The sequence below is a fragment of the Oncorhynchus masou genome, chromosome 33 (assembly GCF_036934945.1).
Source record: "Oncorhynchus masou masou isolate Uvic2021 chromosome 33, UVic_Omas_1.1, whole genome shotgun sequence".
NCBI lineage: Eukaryota > Metazoa > Chordata > Actinopteri > Salmoniformes > Salmonidae > Oncorhynchus > Oncorhynchus masou.
In genome coordinates, this window is record NC_088244.1 from 5,785,006 (window position 1) to 5,803,708 (window position 18,703).

The 18,703-nt window shown below is 47.8% G+C and overlaps 1 protein-coding gene across 1 annotated transcript in view; it reads right to left on the bottom strand.

Annotated features, from left to right (window-relative positions):
- Window positions 1-10,053, bottom strand: part of gnai3 (guanine nucleotide binding protein (G protein), alpha inhibiting activity polypeptide 3) — a 63,476-nt gene extending 53,423 nt beyond the window's left edge. The window contains exon 1 of the mRNA XM_064956241.1: window positions 9,297-10,053. Within this exon, the coding sequence (XP_064812313.1) occupies window positions 9,297-9,414 (118 nt within the window). The 5' untranslated portion in view covers window positions 9,415-10,053. The remainder of the gene's footprint in view (window positions 1-9,296) is intronic.
- Between the last annotated feature and the right edge of the window lie 8,650 nt (window positions 10,054-18,703).

An 18,703-nucleotide genomic window follows, 5' to 3' on the forward strand; every position in this document is an offset into this window, starting at 1 on the left:
ATCTTTAGATACAGCTCAATGAATTAACTGTAAACATGAACTCTTAACACATTAAAAGTTACAACAATTACAATGTAATCTGAGTGAGTAACCGAAAGGTTGCTGTTTCGAATCCCTAAGCTGACAAGGTAAAAATCTGTTATTCTGCCCCTGAACAAGGCAGTTAACCCACCGTTCCTAGGCCGTCATTAAAAAGAAGAATGTGTTCTTAACGGACTTGCCTAGTAAAATAAAGGTAAAATTTAAAAAAAAAGCTGACCTGCCTAATTAGAGATAAAATAAAGATGTAAAATAATAATAATAAAAAATAAAAATCAGCCAAACCGGTGTCCAAAAATATCGATTTACGATTGTTATGAAAACTTGAAATCGGCCCTAATTAAATCGGCCATTCCGATTAATCGGACGACCTCTGCTCTCTAATCCCACACGGCAAGTGATACCGGAGCACCAAGTCTAGGTCCAAAAGGCTTCTTAACAGTTTCTACCCCCAAGCAATAAGACTCCTGAACAGCTAGTCAAAGGGCTACACAGACCCCTCTTTTATGCTGCTGCTAATCTCTGTTTATTATATATGCATAGTCACTTTAACTCTACCTACATGTACAGATCACCTCAATTACTTTGAATAACCTCTGCCCCCGCACATAGACTCTGTACCGGTACCCCCTGTATATAGACTCTGTACCGGTACCCCCTGTATATAGCCTCCACATTGACTCTGTACCAATACCTCCTGTTTATAGCCTCCACATTGACTCTGTACCGGTACCCCCTGTATATAGACTCTGTACCGGTACCCCCTGTATATAGACTCTGTACCGGTACCCCCTGTATATAACCTCCACATTGACTCTGTACCGGTACCCCCTGTATATAGACTCTGTACCGGTACCCCCTGTATATAGACTCTGTACCGGTACCCCCTGTATATAGACTCTGTACCGGTACCCCCTGTATATAACCTCCACATTGACTCTGTACCGGTACCCCCTGTATATAGACTCTGTACCGGTACCCCCTGTATATAGACGCTGTACCGGTACCCCCTGTATATAGCCTCCACATTGACTCTGTACCGGTACCCCCTGTATATAGACTCTGTACCGGTACCCCCTGTATATAGACTCTGTACCGGTACCCCCTGTATATAAACTCTGTACCGGTACCCCCTGTATATAACCTCCACATTGACTCTGTACCGGTACCCCCTGTATATAGACTCTGTACCGGTACCCCCTGTATATAGACTCTGTACCGGTACCCCCTGTATATAGCCTCCACATTGACTCTGTACCGGTATCCCCTGTATATAGACTCTGTACCGGTACCCCCTGTATATAGACTCTGTACCGGTACCCCCTGTATATAGACTCTGTACCGGTACCCCTGTATATAGACTCTGTACCGGTACCCCTGTATATAGACTCTGTACCGGTACCCCTGTATATAGACTCTGTACCGGTACCCCCTGTATATAGACTCTGTACCGGTACCCCTGTATATAGACTCTGTACCGGTACCCCCTGTATATAACCTCCACATTGACTCTGTACCGGTACCCCCTGTATATAGACTCTGTACCGGTACCCCCTGTATATAGACTCTGTACCGGTACCCCCTGTATATAGACTCTGTACCGGTACCCCCTGTATATAGACTCTGTACCGGTACCCCCTGTATATAACCTCCACATTGACTCTGTACCGGTACCCCCTGTATATAGACTCTGTACCGGTACCCCCTGTATATAGACTCTGTACCGGTACCCCCTGTATATAGACTCTGTACCGGTACCCCCTGTATATAACCTCCACATTGACTCTGTACCGGTACCCCCTGTATATAGACTCTGTACCGGTACCCCCTGTATATAGACTCTGTACTGGTACCCCCTGTATATAACCTCCACATTGACTCTGTACCGGTACTCCCTGTATATAGACTCTGTACCGGTACCCCCTGTATAGACTCTGTACCGGTACCCCCTGTATATAGACTCTGTACCGGTACCCCCTGTATATAGACTCTGTACCGGTACCCCCTGTATATAGCCTCCACATTGACTCTGTACCGGTACCCCCTGTATATAGTCTCCACATTGACTCTGTACTGGTACCTCCTGTATATAGCCTCCACATTGACTCTGTACCGGTACCCCCTGTATATAGTCTCCACATTGACTCTGTACCGGTACCCCCTGTATATAGTCTCCACATTGACTCTGTACTGGTACCTCCTGTATATAGCCTCCACATTGACTCTGTACCGGTACCCCCTGTATATAGTCTCCACATTGACTCTGTACCGGTACCCCCTGTATATAGTCTCCACATTGACTCTGTACTGGTACCTCCTGTATATAGCCTCCACATTGACTCTGTACCCCCCTCTATATAACCTCGCTACTGTTATTTTACTGCTGCTGTTTAATTATCTGTTACTTTCCTTTTACATTTTTTTACTTAACACTTATTTTTCTTAACTTCTTAAAGCACTGTTGGTTAAAGGCTTGTAAAGTAAGCATTTCACTGTAAGGTCGACACCTGTTTGTATTCGCCGAATGTGACCAATTAAAGTTGAAGTCCATCACTGGGACCACAAGGCACTGCAGCGGGTGGTGAACACGGCCCAGTACTGTTTCTTATTGTTGTTTCATTGTCCAGAAGGAATCTGCAGGTAAACGTTTCATTGGATGGTGTTTCCCATGTGATTCCTGTACATAGGTGTATAGGTGGCAGGGAAGTCAGGCAAAGGAGAGTCAAATGGAGTGTAAAATGGAGTCTTTTAATAAAGTTCACAGAGTATGCTCCATAACACTAAATGTACATAAACAAACAAACATGGGTATGAGGACCCGACGCGCACCTATACAACATAAAACTACACTGACAATAAAACAATCTCTGACAAAGACATGAGGGGAAACAGAGGGTTAAATACACAACAGGTAATGAATGGCATTGAAAACAGGTGTGTGGGAAGACAAGACAAAACCAATGAAAAATGAAAAATGGATCAATGATGGCTAGAAGACCGGTGACGTCGAACGCCGAGCACCGCCCGAACAAGGAGAGGCAACGACTTCGGCAGAAGTCGTGACACCACCGAAACGTCCCCACTGAATGGCCCACCGAAACGTCCCCACCGTAACGTCCCCACTGAACGTCCCCACTGAACGTCCCACTGAACGTCCCACTGAACGTCCCACTGAACGTCCCGAACAAGGAGAGGCAATGACTTCGGCAGAAGTCGTGACAACGACTAATAAAACATGAAACGATGAGTGAGACGCCTGCTACAGTATAACTGTAATGTACAATAGGCCTACAGGGTGTGAACACTGCATAGTAACAAAACATGGGAGTGTGGTGCTTGTGAGCACTCCTGTGTCTGTGTGTATGCATGTCGGTCTATAGCTCTGTATGTGTGTGTGTGTGTGTGTGTGTGTGTGTGTGTGTGTGTGTGTGTGTGTGTGTGTGTGTGTGTGTACACACGTCTCCTAAATGGAGCACAAATCACCACAGAGACATTAAGTTTGAACATGCATGGATGGTTGAATCAGCATTTGTGCTGTAGAACCACACTAATTAGTCTAGCTTAGACAGTGAGGCACTGCTGGAGCAATGGTACAGTAGAGGTTGGACTGGTTACTAGACTGTTTAGGAGGTTGGACTAGGCATCAATATAATAATAAGCACTTGTTATTCAGCTAAGGAATCTACATCTGAATGATCCGCTGACTTCCAAACAGTGTATATCATCTACGGTGTTCTAGACTCCATTTCTACGTGTTCTGACTGATGACGTCATAGATGGGAGTCGGGGACAACTCTGACGCGACTAGAACAGACAGAGGTTCTAAAGCAAGAACAAGCTTTAGTCAGGGATGGATCGTTAGAGAGGAAAATATGGAGATTTTGTGGTATCCTCACTAACTTTCTCATTCAGATACCTTTCTAATACTATAACGATTCGCCTCCGACAAAAATGGTTTTCCGAGAAATAGCTAAATCTGCCAAGTTTGACATGGTGTATGTGAGAGTTGGATAGGATTCTATTTGGACTGCAAATTGCTCCCATTGTTAGATGTTATGTGATCACATTAAAATGTGCATTTCAGACCTACAGGAGACTCACATGTCCCCAAGTAAAACAGACTAAGAATAAGTCTCAATTAGCAAGTGTTTTGAATGTGCAATAACATTATTTGATTGGGTTAAAGTCTGGGCTCTGGCTGGGTCACTCAAGGACATTCAGAGACTTGTCCCGAAGACAGTCCTGCGTTGTCTGCGTTGCTTAGCATCGTTGTTCAGTTGGAAGGTGAACCTTTGACACAGTGAGGTCCTGAGCGCTCTGGAGCAGGTTTTCATCAAGGATCGCTCTGTACTTTGCTCTTTCCCTTGATCCTGACTAGTCTCCCAGTCCCTGCCACTGAAAAAATCCCCACAGCATGATGCTGCCACAACCATGCTTCGCTGTAGGGATGGTGCCAGGTTTCCTCCAGACATGACACTCAGGTCAAATAGTTCAATCTTGTTTTCATCAGACCAGAGAATCTTGTTTCTCATGGTCTGAGAGTCTTTAGGTGCCTTTTGGCAAACTCCAAGTTGGCTGTCATGTGCCTTTTACTGAGGAGTGGCTACCGTTTGGCCGCTCTACCGTAAAGGCAAGATTGGTGGAGTGCTGCAGAGATGGTTGTCCTTCTGGAAGTTTCTCCCATCTCCACAGAGGAACTCTAGAACTCTGTCAGCGTGACCAGTGGGATATTGGTCAACTCCTTGACCAAGGTCCTTCTCCACGAATTGCTCAGTTTGACTGGGCGGCCATCTCTAGGAAGAGTCTTGGTGGTTCCAAACTTCTTCCATTTAAGAATTACGGAAGTCACTGTGTTCTTGGGGACCTTCAATGCTGCAGACATTTTTTGGTACCCTTCCCCAGATCTGTGCCTCATCTCAATCTCATCTCAGCGCTCTATGGACAAGTCCTTCAACCTCATGGCCTGGTTGTTACTCTGACATGCACTGTCAACTGTGGTACCTTATATAGACAGGTGTTTGTGCCTTTCCAAATCATGTCCAATCCATTTACCACAGGTGGACTCCAATCAAGTTGTAGAAACATCTCAAGGATGATCAATGGAAACAGGATACACCGGAGCTCAATTTCCAGTCTCATAGCAAAGGGTCTGAATACTTATGGCAATAAGGTATCAGATATTATTATCCCCTCCCCCACCTCTTCGGAGGGCAAATATATTTTAAATAAAGCAGTCACATAACAGTAACACAGTAATACATTCCCAAACATCAGCTCTTTAATCCCGCCCCCTCAGCCCATCCCACCTATCACCACCCTCGTTTGGTTTCCATGTGATGTTTTACAAAATGTTTGAACCTCTTTCTTTCTCTCTCTCGGAGGACCTGAGCCCTAGGACCATGCCCCAGGACTACCTGACATGATGACTCCTTGCTGTCCCCAGTCCACCTGGCCGTGCTGCTGCTCCAGTTTCAACTGTTCTGCCTTATTATTATTTGACCATGCTGGTCATTTATGAACATTTGAACATCTTGGCCATGTTCTGTTATAATCTCTACCCGGCACAGCCAGAAGAGGACTGGCCACCCCACATAGCCTGGTTCCTCTCTAGGTTTCTTCCTAGGTTTTGGCCTTTCTAGGGAGTTTTTCCTAACCACCGTGATTCTACACCTGCATTGCTTGCTGTTTGGGGTTTTAGGCTGGGTTTCTGTACAGCACTTTGAGATATCAGCTGATGTACAAAGGGCTATATAAATAAATTTGATTTGATTCTAATCATATTTTAGATTGAGCTAAAAGAAGAAAATCTTTCCTATGAGTATTATATTATTTATTGACTGACTATGGCTTTGTGATGTCATTATGGGTTATTGTGATGTCATTGTGGGGTATTGTGATGTCATTATGGGGTATTGGGCGAAACTAAACTTCTGTGGTAGTTTGGCAAGAGAGCACAAACAGATCTGGGACCAGGCTAGAATCCTAGCAGCTCTCGTTTCCCCCTAGAAATTCCTTTCGTTCCAACCCAGGCCTGTGAGAGAGAAGTGAGGTCCAAGCCTGGAAATGGAAAAACCACTTTTCAGTGCGGTTGGTTAGAAAATATTAAATAAAATGTTTACTTTTTCCATTAGATGTGTAAACCTATTTAACACCAATCTGCATAGTTCTGTTTCTCTCTCACACACACACACACACACACACACACACACACACACACACACACACACACACACACACACACACACACACACACACACACACACAGAGAGACAAAGCTAATGATGCGATCTCTCACATGGGACATAGTCTGTCCATATCCTAGCGATAGTTGTCCTACATGGCTCCATTGACAACCACATGCTTTATGGGGGACGACGTAAGGTAACACGGGTCAGATGTTTTGAAGACGATAGTAAAACTGTTACCGGTTTACCTGATCCAGAGCAGAACATAAAGCAACTGCTTCCTGTCTCCCTTACTGTCCTGACACATTCAAATCTCACAGGCACTGAAAAACATCATTCATGGTGGGAATTTATTTATCCTCACCACTGAATCACAGTGAAAACCATAGAGGTTTGACTTGGCATTCTAGCAACAGCTCACAGTTGACACTAGCTCTCAGGAGCCCAAGTGGTTGGTTGGTGGGTGGGTGGGTGGGTGGGTGGGTGTAAGATATATATTACCAGTCAAAAGTTTGGACAAACTAACACATTCAAGGGTTTATTTTTACTATTTTCTACATTTTCTACATTGTAGAATAATAGTGAAGACATCAAAACAATGAAATAACATATGTAGTAACCAAAAACAAAAGTGTAAAACCTTTGACTGTGACCAAGAACCCGATGGCCAACCTGACGGAGCTCTGGAGTTCCTCTATGGAGATGGGAGAACCTTCCAGAAGGACAACCATCTCTGCAGCACTCCACCAATCAGGCCATTATGGTAGAGTGGCCATACAGTTGCCACTCCTCAGTAAAAGGCACATGACAGCCCGCTCTGAGTTTACCAAAAGGCACCTAAAGACTCTCAGACCATGAGAAACAAGATTATCTGGTCTGATGAAACCAAGATTGAACTCTGGCTTGAATGCCAAGTGTCACGTCTGGATAAAACCCTGCACCATCCCTACAGTGAAGCATGGTGGTGGCAGCATCATGCTGTGGGAATGTTTTTCAGCAGTAGGGACTGGGAGACTAGTCAGGATCGAGGCAAAGATGAACGGAGCAAAGTACAGAGAGATCCTTGATGAAAACCTGCTCCAGAGCGCTCAGGACCTCAGACTGGGGTGAAGGGAAACGGGAAAACGACCCTGAGCACACAGCCAGAACAATGCAGGAGTGGCTTCACGACAAGTCTCTGAATGTCCTTGAGTGTCACGGATTTGACCCCAATCTCTGGAGAGACCTGAAAATAGCTTTGCAGCGACGCTCCCCATCCAACCTGACAGAGCTTGAGAGGATATGCAGAGAAGAATGAGAGAAACTCCCCAAATACAGGTGCCAAGCTTGTAGCGTCATATCCAAAAAGCCAAAGGTGCTTCAACAAAGTACTGAGGAAAGGGTCTGAATACTTATGTAAATGTAATTTGTAAACACCTGTTGTGATATTTTTTGTTTATACATTTGCAAAAAGTTCAAAAAACCTGTTTTGCTTTGTCATGATGGGGGTATTGTGATGTCATGATGGGGGTATTGTGATGTCATTATGGGGGTATTGTGATGTCATTATGGGGTATTGGGTGTAGATTGATGAGGAAAAACAACTACTTAATCCATTTTAGAATAAGGCTGTAATGTAACATATTTTCTAAAAGGTCAAGGGGTCTGAATACATTCTGAATGCACTGTAAGTGATTCATTTACAATATTAACATAATTACAATAATATTGTTAACAGGGACAATTAGAAACAACAAAAACGAAGGTTAAAAATAACTATACAATGGGCAATAATCTTACCGCACACACTCAGGGGTCTGATTGCTTTCCGAATGCACTGCAATTCCAAAGTCCACTCTGGCAAAATGTACGTTGTTTGGTTAATAAAGCAATTTGAATTGAGAGAGAGAGAGAGTGTGTGGAGATTAATATGTAAGAGTTATTTCAACAAGTGGAGAAAGATCCTAAACTACATTCAGATGTCACCTACATACATACATAATGTTGCAGAAAGTAATCAATTGAGATCCGATCACACTAAAAACAAGCAATGGAAGGGAAAATTAAAACCCTATGTGGCTACAAGTGATGCCAGGACAACAACCTCTCGCTCAACGTGAGCAAGACAAAGGAGCTGATCGTGGACTACAGGAAAAGGGGGGCCGAACAAACACCCATTCACATCGATGGAGCTGTAGTGGAGCGGGTCGAGAGCTTTAAGTTCATTGGTGTCCACATTACTAACAAACTTATCATGGTCCAAACACACCAAGACAGTCTTGAAGCTGGCACGACAATGTCTATTCCCCCTCGGGAAACTGAAAAGATTTGGCATGGATCCTTAGATCCTCAAAAAAGTTCTACAGCTGCACCATCGAGAGCATCTTGCCCGGTTGCATCACCGCCTGGTATGGCAACTGCTTGCCTACAGAGGGTAGTGCATACGGCCAAGTACATCCCTGGGGCCAAGCTTCCTGTCATCCAGGACCTCTATACCAGGCGGTGTCAGAGGAAGGCCCAAAGAATTGTCAGACTCCAGCCACCCAAGTCATAGACTGTTCTCTCTGCTACTGCACAGCAAGCGGTACCAGAGCGCCATGTCTAGGTCCACTTGGCTTAACAGCTTTCACCCCCAACCATAAGACTGCTGAACAGCTAATCAAATAGCTACCCCCCCCCACCCACACACACACACACACTTGTTTGTCACTTTACCCTACCTACATGTACATATTACCTCAATTACTTCGAATAACCTGTACCCCCGTACTTTGACTAGGTACCGGTACCCCCTGTATGGCCTCGTTATTTTATTGGGTTACTTTTTAAAACTTTAGTTGGTAATTATTTTTCTTAAAACCGCATTGTTGGTTAAGGGCATCAAATAAGCATTTTACCGTAAATTCTACACCTGTTTTATTCGGCGCGTGTGACAAATAAAATGTAATTAGATTTGAAGCGATGTCTAACTACAACTGTACCACTATTCTGAAAGAGCAAACAAAGCATTTTCTTCCTCTAGATTTTGGTGCAAATGTTACTCCTTTTTAGTTACTGGGAAAATAGCAAGCTTTCTACTGTAAAATGACTTACCAAGTAGTAGAAGTTTCACTTCCCTGGACGCTTTGTCTCGGTCTTCTCGTAGGTTCCGATCAATCATTTTACTCCTTTCCATCGCTGCTTTATCCTCCTGGCTGATCGTGCAACCCATTTTGAATCCCTTAGTTAGCTAGTTACTTCTTCAATATCTGGTTTGAATGGCAGATACCTCTCATAAATTGTTGTGGTGGAAAATAGAAAAGGTTCCGGTGCTTTCGCGATTAGTTTCGCCCAGTCAGAGACAGAAAAAGGCGTTGGCACTCGACTCGTCTCGACCACTATAGCTGCTATCCCACATGGGAAAGAAACGAGAGATGCGGACAAACTCACGCCACCAAAACAAGTGTGGTTTCGCGTTGAAAGAACTACGGATGCTGCCCAAGTAGTAGAAACGGTGCAATCGTTTTCTAACGTAAAGCTAGAGCCTGCGACCTAGGCAAGTTTACTAAGAAAGTAGCTACGCAAAAAAAAAGACTTTCCTATTACAAATGTTAATAACGTAGTAAAAAAAGAAAACTGGTGAGTAGCTCCCTCGTCCCGAATTCTTTCAAAACTATTGGCTCGCCAGCTCGTAATACCACTTAAAGCTACTGTGTAATTGATTCATAAAATATCTACCTACAAAATGTCAAAGTCTTCTTGATGTTGTCGCATATGGCGAGGTGGTGTACGCATCTGCCAGCTGCGCTCATGGTACGTCACACCAGCCTAAAAAGACAATCTATATTTGGGGGATGGATGGAAAAGGATGTGCCTCTCTGACACTAAAATAATATCGGCCTACACATTGCTCTGGTCTCAGTAGTAGATGCTCAGTAGAGGTTCATTCTCACCTTTGAATATGATTGTTGCAGCAATCCAAAAGCCTCTGTTTGAGGTAATACAATACAGATTTTTTTTTTTTTTTGGGGGGGGGATCAGAGGAACTTTTTTTCTTTGGAATGAGCTCCCCCAGTGGAATTTTATCGTCATTACAGGCAGCTCAGATTTATGAGGGCACATCTGCATCTAGTCAAGATATGATGAGACAGACATCATCATATGTTAAGTTTAATTGACAATTGCATAATTTAATTGGCAAATTAGATCAACATAGCCTATTGATTATAAAAGGCAGCCACAGGATTTTAGAAGACGGGTATGTAATTTGAAATGAGCAAAATGTCCTCTTCTTCTAAAAAAAATGTTGAAATAAATCCCTATGTATTGTCATATATATATTGTTATTGTTATATATATATATATATATACACCTCAGTGGTATATGTCTTTTGCGCATAAGAGCAACTGACTCAATAGATCCTCTGTAGAGGGGGATGGTGGGATGAGAGGAGAAGGAGCGAGCATATCAGAATCCTTTTCTCCTCTCGTCCTCTTGCTCCTCCTACCCCGCCTCCTCCAAAATGTCATTGGTGACAGGTTGCCATGGAAACAGTGGATGGATTTCATCAGGGGAATGGACTCTACAAGGTGTCGAAAGCGTTCTGTAGGGATAATGGCCCGTGTTAACTCCCAATGCTTCCCACGGTTGTGTCAAGTTGGCTGGATGTCCTTTGGGTGGTGGACCATTCTTGGTACACACGGGAAAAAACCCAGCAGCGTTGCATTTCTTGACACATTCAAACCAGTGTGCCTGACACCTACTACCATACCCCGTTCAAACTTTTGTTTTTCCAATTCACCCTCTGAATGGCACACAATCCATATCACAGTTGTCTCAAGTCTTAAAAATCCTTCTTTAACCCGTCTCCTCCCCTTCATCTACACTGACTGAAGTGGATTTAACAAGTGACATCAATAAGGGATCATAGCTTTCACCTGGATTCACCTGGTCAGTATATGACATGGAAAGAGCAGGTGTTCCTAATGTTTTGTACACTCACTGTATAATCCACAGCATAATTATTAACTTGACCATTAGAGATATTCAATTTCTGATTTGTTAAAATATAGCTACGATATTTTAGTTATGAATTTTTCATTTTTCTATAAAAATATGTAATTTGTCTTCCAGTATATTGTGTAGATTGTTGACAAAAAAAGACAATTAAATCCATTTTAATCCCACTTTGTAACACAATAACATGTGATGTGTGGGGTCTGAATGTGGGATCTGAGTACTTATGCAAGGCACTGTAGATTACTCTGCATTTCATCAGAGAAGTCAGGAATAAAGTGAAAAAAGCACATGTTGACTGGCCCCTCCCTCTAGCCTGACTCCTCTAGCCTGGCTCCTCCCTCTAACCTGGCCCCTCCCTCTAGCCTGGCTCCTCCCTCTAGCCTGGCTCCTCCCTTTAGCCTGGTCCTTCCCTCTTGCCTGACTCCTCCCTCTCGCCTGGTTCCTCCCTTGAGCCTTGCTCCTCCCTCTAGCCTGGCTCCTCTAGCCTGGCTCCTCCCTCTAGCCTGGCTCCTCGAACCTGGCTCCTCCCTCTAGCCTGGCTCCTCCATCTAGCCGGGCACCTCAAGCCTGACTCCTCTCTCTAGCCTGACTCCTCTCTCTAGCCTGACTCCTCTCTCTAGCCTGACTCCTCTAGCCTGACTCCTCTAGCCTGACTCCTCTCTCTAGCCTGACTCCTCTCTCTAGCCTGACTCCTCTCTCTAGCCTGACTCCTCTAGCCTGACTCCTCTAGCCTGACTCCTCTCTCTAGCCTGACTCCTCTCTCTAGCCTGACTCCTCTCTCTAGCCTGACTCCTCTAGCCTGACTCCTCTCTCTAGCCTGACTCCTCTAGCCTGACTCCTCTCTCTAGCCTGACTCCTCTAGCCTGACTCCTCTAGCCTGACTCCTCTCTCTAGCCTGACTCCTCTCTCTAGCCTGGCTCCTCTCTCGAGCCTGACTCCTCTCTCTAGCCTGACTCCTCTCTCTAGCCTGGCTCCTCCCTCTAGCCTGGCTCCTCCCTCTAGCCTGGCACCTCCAGCCTGACTCCTCTCTCTAGCCTGACTCCTCTAGCCTGGCTCCTCCCTCTAGCCTGGCTTCTCCCTCAAGCCTGGCTCCTCCCTCTTGCCTGACGCTTCTAGCCTGGCTCCTCCCTCTAGCCTGGCACCTCAAGCCTGACTCCTCTAGCCTGGCTCCTCCCTCTAACCTGGCCCCTCCCTCTAGCCTGGCTCCTCCCTCTAGCCTGGCTCCTCCCTTTAGCCTGGTCCTTCCCTCTAGCCTGACTCCTCCCTCTCGCCTGGTTCCTCCCTTGAGCCTTGCTCCTCCCTCTAGCCTGGCTCCTCTAGCCTGGCTCCTCCCTCTAGCCTGGCTCCTCGAACCTGGCTCCTCCCTCTAGCCTGGCTCCTCCATCTAGCCGGGCACCTCAAGCCTGACTCCTCTCTCTAGCCTGACTCCTCTCTCTAGCCTGACTCCTCTCTCTAGCCTGACTCCTCTCTCTAGCCTGACTCCTCTCTCGAGCCTGACTCCTCTCTCTAGCCTGACTCCTCTCTCTAGCCTGGCTCCTCCCTCTAGCCTGGCTCCTCCCTCTAGCCTGGCACCTCCAGCCTGACTCCTCTAGCCTGGCTCCTATCTCTAGCCTGACTCCTCTAGCCTGGCTCCTCCCTCTAGCCTGGCTTCTCCCTCAAGCCTGGCTCCTCCCTCTAGCCTGACTCCTCTCTCTAGCCTGACTCCTCTCTCTAGCCTGGTTCCTCCCTCTAGCCTGGCTCCTCCCTCTAGCCTGGCACCTCCAGCCTGACTCCTCTCTCTAGCCTGACTCCTCTAGCCTGGCTCCTCCCTCTAGCCTGGCTTCTCCCTCAAGCCTGGCTCCTCCCTCTTGCCTGACGCCTCTAGCCTGGCTCCTCCCTCTAGCCTGGCACCTCAAGCCTGACTCCTCTAGCCTGGCTCCTCCCTCTAACCTGGCCCCTCCCTCTAGCCTGGCTCCTCCCTCTAGCCTGGCTCCTCCCTTTAGCCTGGTCCTTCCCTCTAGCCTGACTCCTCCCTCTCGCCTGGTTCCTCCCTTGAGCCTTGCTCCTCCCTCTAGCCTGGCTCCTCTAGCCTGGCTCCTCCCTCTAGCCTGGCTCCTCGAACCTGGCTCCTCCCTCTAGCCTGGCTCCTCCATCTAGCCGGGCACCTCAAGCCTGACTCCTCTCTCTAGCCTGACTCCTGTCTCTAGCCTGACTCCTCTCTCTAGCCTGACTCCTCTCTCTAGCCTGACTCCTCTAGCCTGACTCCTCTAGCCTGGCACCTCTCTCTAGCCTGGCTCCTCTCTCGAGCCTGACTCCTCTCTCTAGCCTGACTCCTCTCTCTAGCCTGGCTCCTCCCTCTAGCCTGGCTCCTCCCTCTAGCCTGGCACCTCCAGCCTGACTCCTCTCTCTAGCCTGACTCCTCTAGCCTGGCTCCTCCCTCTAGCCTGGCTTCTCCCTCAAGCCTGGCTCCTCCCTCTTGCCTGACGCCTCTAGCCTGGCTCCTCCCTCTAGCCTGGCACCTCAAGCCTGACTCCTCTAGCCTGGCTCCTCCCTCTAAACTGGCCCCTCCCTCTAGCCTGGCTCCTCCCTCTAGCCTGGCACCTCAAGCCTGACTCCTCTAGCCTGGCTCCTCCCTCTAACCTGGCCCCTCCCTCTAACCTGGCCCCTCCCTCTAGCCTGGCTCCTCCCTCTAGCCTGGCATCTCCAGCCTGACTCCTCCCTCTAGCCTGGCTCCTATCTCTAGCCTGACTCCTCTAGCCTGGCTCCTCCCTCTAGCCTGGCTCCTCTAGCCTGGCTCCTCTTTCCGGTTCCGGGTTGGAGCGAGCGGTCGCATCTACACTTCGGTCCGCAGGTAGTATAACCTTTCATTACATTTTCATTACATTTCATTATAGTACAACGGTTTGATTTGTCTAATCTTAGCAATTTCTTCTTAGCTAGCTACATAGCCGTCTTTGTATCAAAGATAATTGCGTAATTATCGTATTTCATCGTCCTAACGTAGTCTACACTGCTATCTGCCCAGCAGCTAGCTAAGCAACTAGCTAACGTCTAAGACAATTGTGTAGTCTAGAGTGATTTTCTAGGTTAGCTAGCCAGCTATTGTCGTTCTTTTAACGTAACGTAACGCAATCAACACTGCTAGCTAGCCAGCTAGCCCCCGAATAGCAGCACTGTAGAAACTATTACAGTACAACGGTTTGATTTGTTTGATCGTAGCTAGCTAGCTACATAGCCGTCTTTGTATCTAAGACAATTGTGTAGTCTAGAGCGATTTTCTAGGTTAGCTAGCCAGCTATTGTCGTTCTTTTAACGTAACGTAACGCAATCAACACTGCTAGCTAGTCAGCTAGCCCCCGACTAGCAGCACTGTAGAAACTATTACAGTACAACGGTTTGATTTGTTTGATCGTAGCTAGCTAGCTACATAGCCGTCTTTGTATCTAAGACAATTGTGTAGTCTAGAGCGATTTTCTAGGTTAGCTAGCCAGCTATTGTCGTTCTTTTAACGTAACGTAACGCAATCATCACTGCTAGCTAGCCAGCTAGCCCCGAATAGCAGCACTGTAGAAACTATTACAGTACAACGGTTTGATTTGTTTGATCGTAGCTAGCTAGCTACATAGCCGTCTTTGTATCTAAGACAATTGTGTAGTCTAGAGCGATTTTCTAGGTTAGCTAGCCAGCTATTGTCGTTCTTTTAACGTAACATAACGCAATCAACACTGCTAGCTAGCTAGCTAGCCCCAAATAGCAGCACTGTAGAAACTATTACACTCGACGGAACGACTTGATTAGTGTAGTGTCAACATCGCAGCCACTGCCAGCTAGCCTACTCCAGCAGTACTGTATCATTTCAATCATTTTAGTCAATAAGATTCTTGCTACGTAAGCTTAACTTCCTGAACATTCGAGACGTGTAGTCCACTTGTCATTCCAATCTCCTTTGCATTAGCGTAGCCTCTTCTGTAGCCTGTCAACTATGTGTCTATCTATCCCTGTTCTCTCCTCTCTGCACAGACCATACAAACGCTCCACACCGCGTGGCCGCGGCCACCCTAATCTGGTGGTCCCAGCGCGCACGACCCACGTGGAGTTCCAGGTCTCCGGTAGCCTCTGGAACTGCCGATCTGCGGCCAACAAGGCAGAGTTCATCTCAGCCTATGCCTCCCTCCAGTCCCTCGACTTCTTGGCACTGACGGAAACATGGATCACCACAGATAACACTGCTACTCCTACTGCTCTCTCTTCGTCCGCCCACGTGTTCTCGCACACCCCGAGAGCTTCTGGTCAGCGGGGTGGTGGCACCGGGATCCTCATCTCTCCCAAGTGGTCATTCTCTCTTTCTCCCCTTACCCATCTGTCTATCGCCTCCTTTGAATTCCATGCTGTCACAGTTACCAGCCCTTTCAAGCTTAACATCCTTATCATTTATCGCCCTCCAGGTTCCCTCGGAGAGTTCATCAATGAGCTTGATGCCTTGATAAGCTCCTTTCCTGAGGACGGCTCACCTCTCACAGTCCTGGGCGACTTTAACCTCCCCACGTCTACCTTTGACTCATTCCTCTCTGCCTCCTTCTTTCCACTCCTCTCCTCTTTTGACCTCACCCTCTCACCTTCCCCCCCTGCTCACAAGGCAGGCAATACGCTCGACCTCATCTTTACTAGATGCTGTTCTTCCACTAACCTCATTGCAACTCCCCTCCAAGTCTCCGACCACTACCTTGTATCCTTTTCCCTCTCGCTCTCATCCAACACTTTCCACACTGCCCCTACTCGGATGGTATCGCGCCGTCCCAACCTTCGCTCTCTCTCCCCGCTACTCTCTCCTCTTCCATCCTATCATCTCTTCCCTCTGCTCATACCTTCTCCAACCTATCTCCTGATTCTGCCTCCTCAACCCTCCTCTCTTCCCTTTCTGCATCCTTTGACTCTCTATGTCCCCTATCCTCCAGGCCGGCTCGGTCCTCCCCTCCCGCTCCGTGGCTCGACGACTCATTGCGAGCTCACAGAACAGAGCTCCGGGCAGCCGAGCGGAAATGGAGGAAAACTCGCCTCCCTGCGGACCTGGCATCCTTTCACTCCCTCCTCTCTACATTTTCCTCCTCTGTCTCTGCTGCTAAAGCCACTTTCTACCACTCTAAATTCCAAGCATCTGCCTCTAACCCTAGGAAGCTCTTTGCCACCTTCTCCTCCCTCCTGAATCCTCCTCCCCCTCCCCCCCCTCCTCCCTCTCTGCAGATGACTTCGTCAACCATTTTGAAAAGAAGGTCGACGACATCCGATCCTCGTTTGCTAAGTCAAACGACACCGCTGGTTCTGCTCACACTGCCCTACCCTGTGCTCTGACCTCTTTCTCCCTTCTCTCTCCAGATGAAATCTCGCTTCTTGTGACGGCCGGCCGCCCAACAACCTGCCCGCTTGACCCTATCCCCTCCTCTCTTCTCCAGACCATTTCCGGAGACCTTCTCCCTTACCTCACCTCGCTCATCAACTCATCCCTGACCGCTGGCTACGTCCCTTCCGTCTTCAAGAGAGCGAGAGTTGCACCCCTTCTGAAAAAACCTACACTCGATCCCTCCGATGTCAACAACTACAGACCAGTATCCCTTCTTTCTTTTCTCTCCAAAACTCTTGAACGTGCCGTCCTTGGCCAGCTCTCCCGCTATCTCTCTCAGAATGACCTTCTTGATCCAAATCAGTCAGGTTTCAAGACTAGTCATTCAACTGAGACTGCTCTTCTCTGTATCACGGAGGCGCTCCGCACTGCTAAAGCTAACTCTCTCTCCTCTGCTCTCATCCTTCTAGACCTATCGGCTGCCTTCGATACTGTGAACCATCAGATCCTCCTCTCCACCCTCTCCGAGTTGGGCATCTCCGGCGCGGCCCACGCTTGGATTGCGTCCTACCTGACAGGTCGCTCCTACCAGGTGGCGTGGCGCGAATCTGTCACCTCACCACGCGCTCTCACCACTGGTGTCCCCCAGGGCTCTGTTCTAGGCCCTCTCCTATTCTCGCTATATACCAAGTCACTTGGCTCTGTCATAACCTCACATGGTCTCTCCTATCATTGCTATGCAGACGACACACAATTAATCTTCTCCTTTCCCCCTTCTGATGACCAGGTGGCGAATTGCATCTCTGCATGTCTGGCAGACATATCAGTGTGGATGACGGATCACCACCTCAAGCTGAACCTCGGCAAGACGGAGCTGCTCTTCCTCCCGGGGAAGGACTACCCGTTCCATGATCTCGCCATCACGGTTGACAACTCCATTGTGTCCTCCTCCCAGAGCGCTAAGAACCTTGGCGTGATCCTGGACAACACCCTGTCGTTCTCAACCAACATCATGGCGGTGGCCCGTTCCTGTAGGTTCATGCTCTACAACATCCGCAGAGTACGACCCTGCCTCACACAGGAAGCGGCGCAGGTCCTAATCCAGGCACTTGTCATCTCCCGTCTGGATTACTGCAACTCGCTGTTGGCTGGGCTCCCTGCCTGTGCCATTAAACCCCTACAACTCATCCAGAACGCCGCAGCCCGTCTGGTGTTCAACCTTCCCAAGTTCTCTCACGTCACCCCGCTCCTCCGCTCTCTCCACTGGCTTCCAGTTGAAGCTTGCATCCGCTACAAGACCATGGTGCTTGCCTACGGAGCTGTGAGGGGAACGGCACCGCAGTACCTCCAGGCTCTGATCAGGCCCTACACCCAAACAAGGGCACTGCGTTCATCCACCTCTGGCCTGCTCGCCTCCCTACCACTGAGGAAGTACAGTTCCCGCTCAGCCCAGTCAAAACTGTTCGCTGCTCTGGCCCCCCAATGGTGGAACAAACTCCCTCACGACGCCAGGACAGCGGAGTCAATCACCACCTTCCGGAGACACCTGAAACCCCACCTCTTCAAGGAATACCTAGGATAGGATAAGTAATCCTTCTCACCCCCCCCCCCTTAAATGATTTAGATGCACTATTGTAAAGTGGCTGTTCCACTGGATGTCAGAAGATGGATTCACCAATTTGTAAGTCGCTCTGGATAAGAGCGTCTGCTAAATGACTTAAATGTAAATGTAAAATGTAAATTTCCCATCAATTCCCATTATTAAAGTGGCTGGAGTTGAGTCAGTGTCAGTGTGTTGGCAGCAGCCAATCAATGTTAGTGGTTGCTGTTTAACAGTATGATGGCCTTGAGATAGAAGCTGTTTTTCAGTCTCTCGGTCCCAGCTTTGATGCACCTGTACTGACCTCGCCTTCTGGATGATAGCGGGGTGAACAGGCAGTGGTTCGGGTGGTTGTTGTCCTTGATGATCTTTATGGCCTTCCTGTAACATCGGGTGGTGTAGGTGTCCTGGAGGGCAGGTAGTTTGCCCCCGGTGATGCGTTGTGCAGACCTCACTACCCTCTGGAGAGCCTTACGGTTGTGGGCGGAGCAGTTGCCGTACCAGGCGGTGATACAGCCCGCCAGGATGCTCTCGATTGTGCATCTGTAGAAGTTTGTGAGTGCTTTTGGTGACAAGCTGAATTT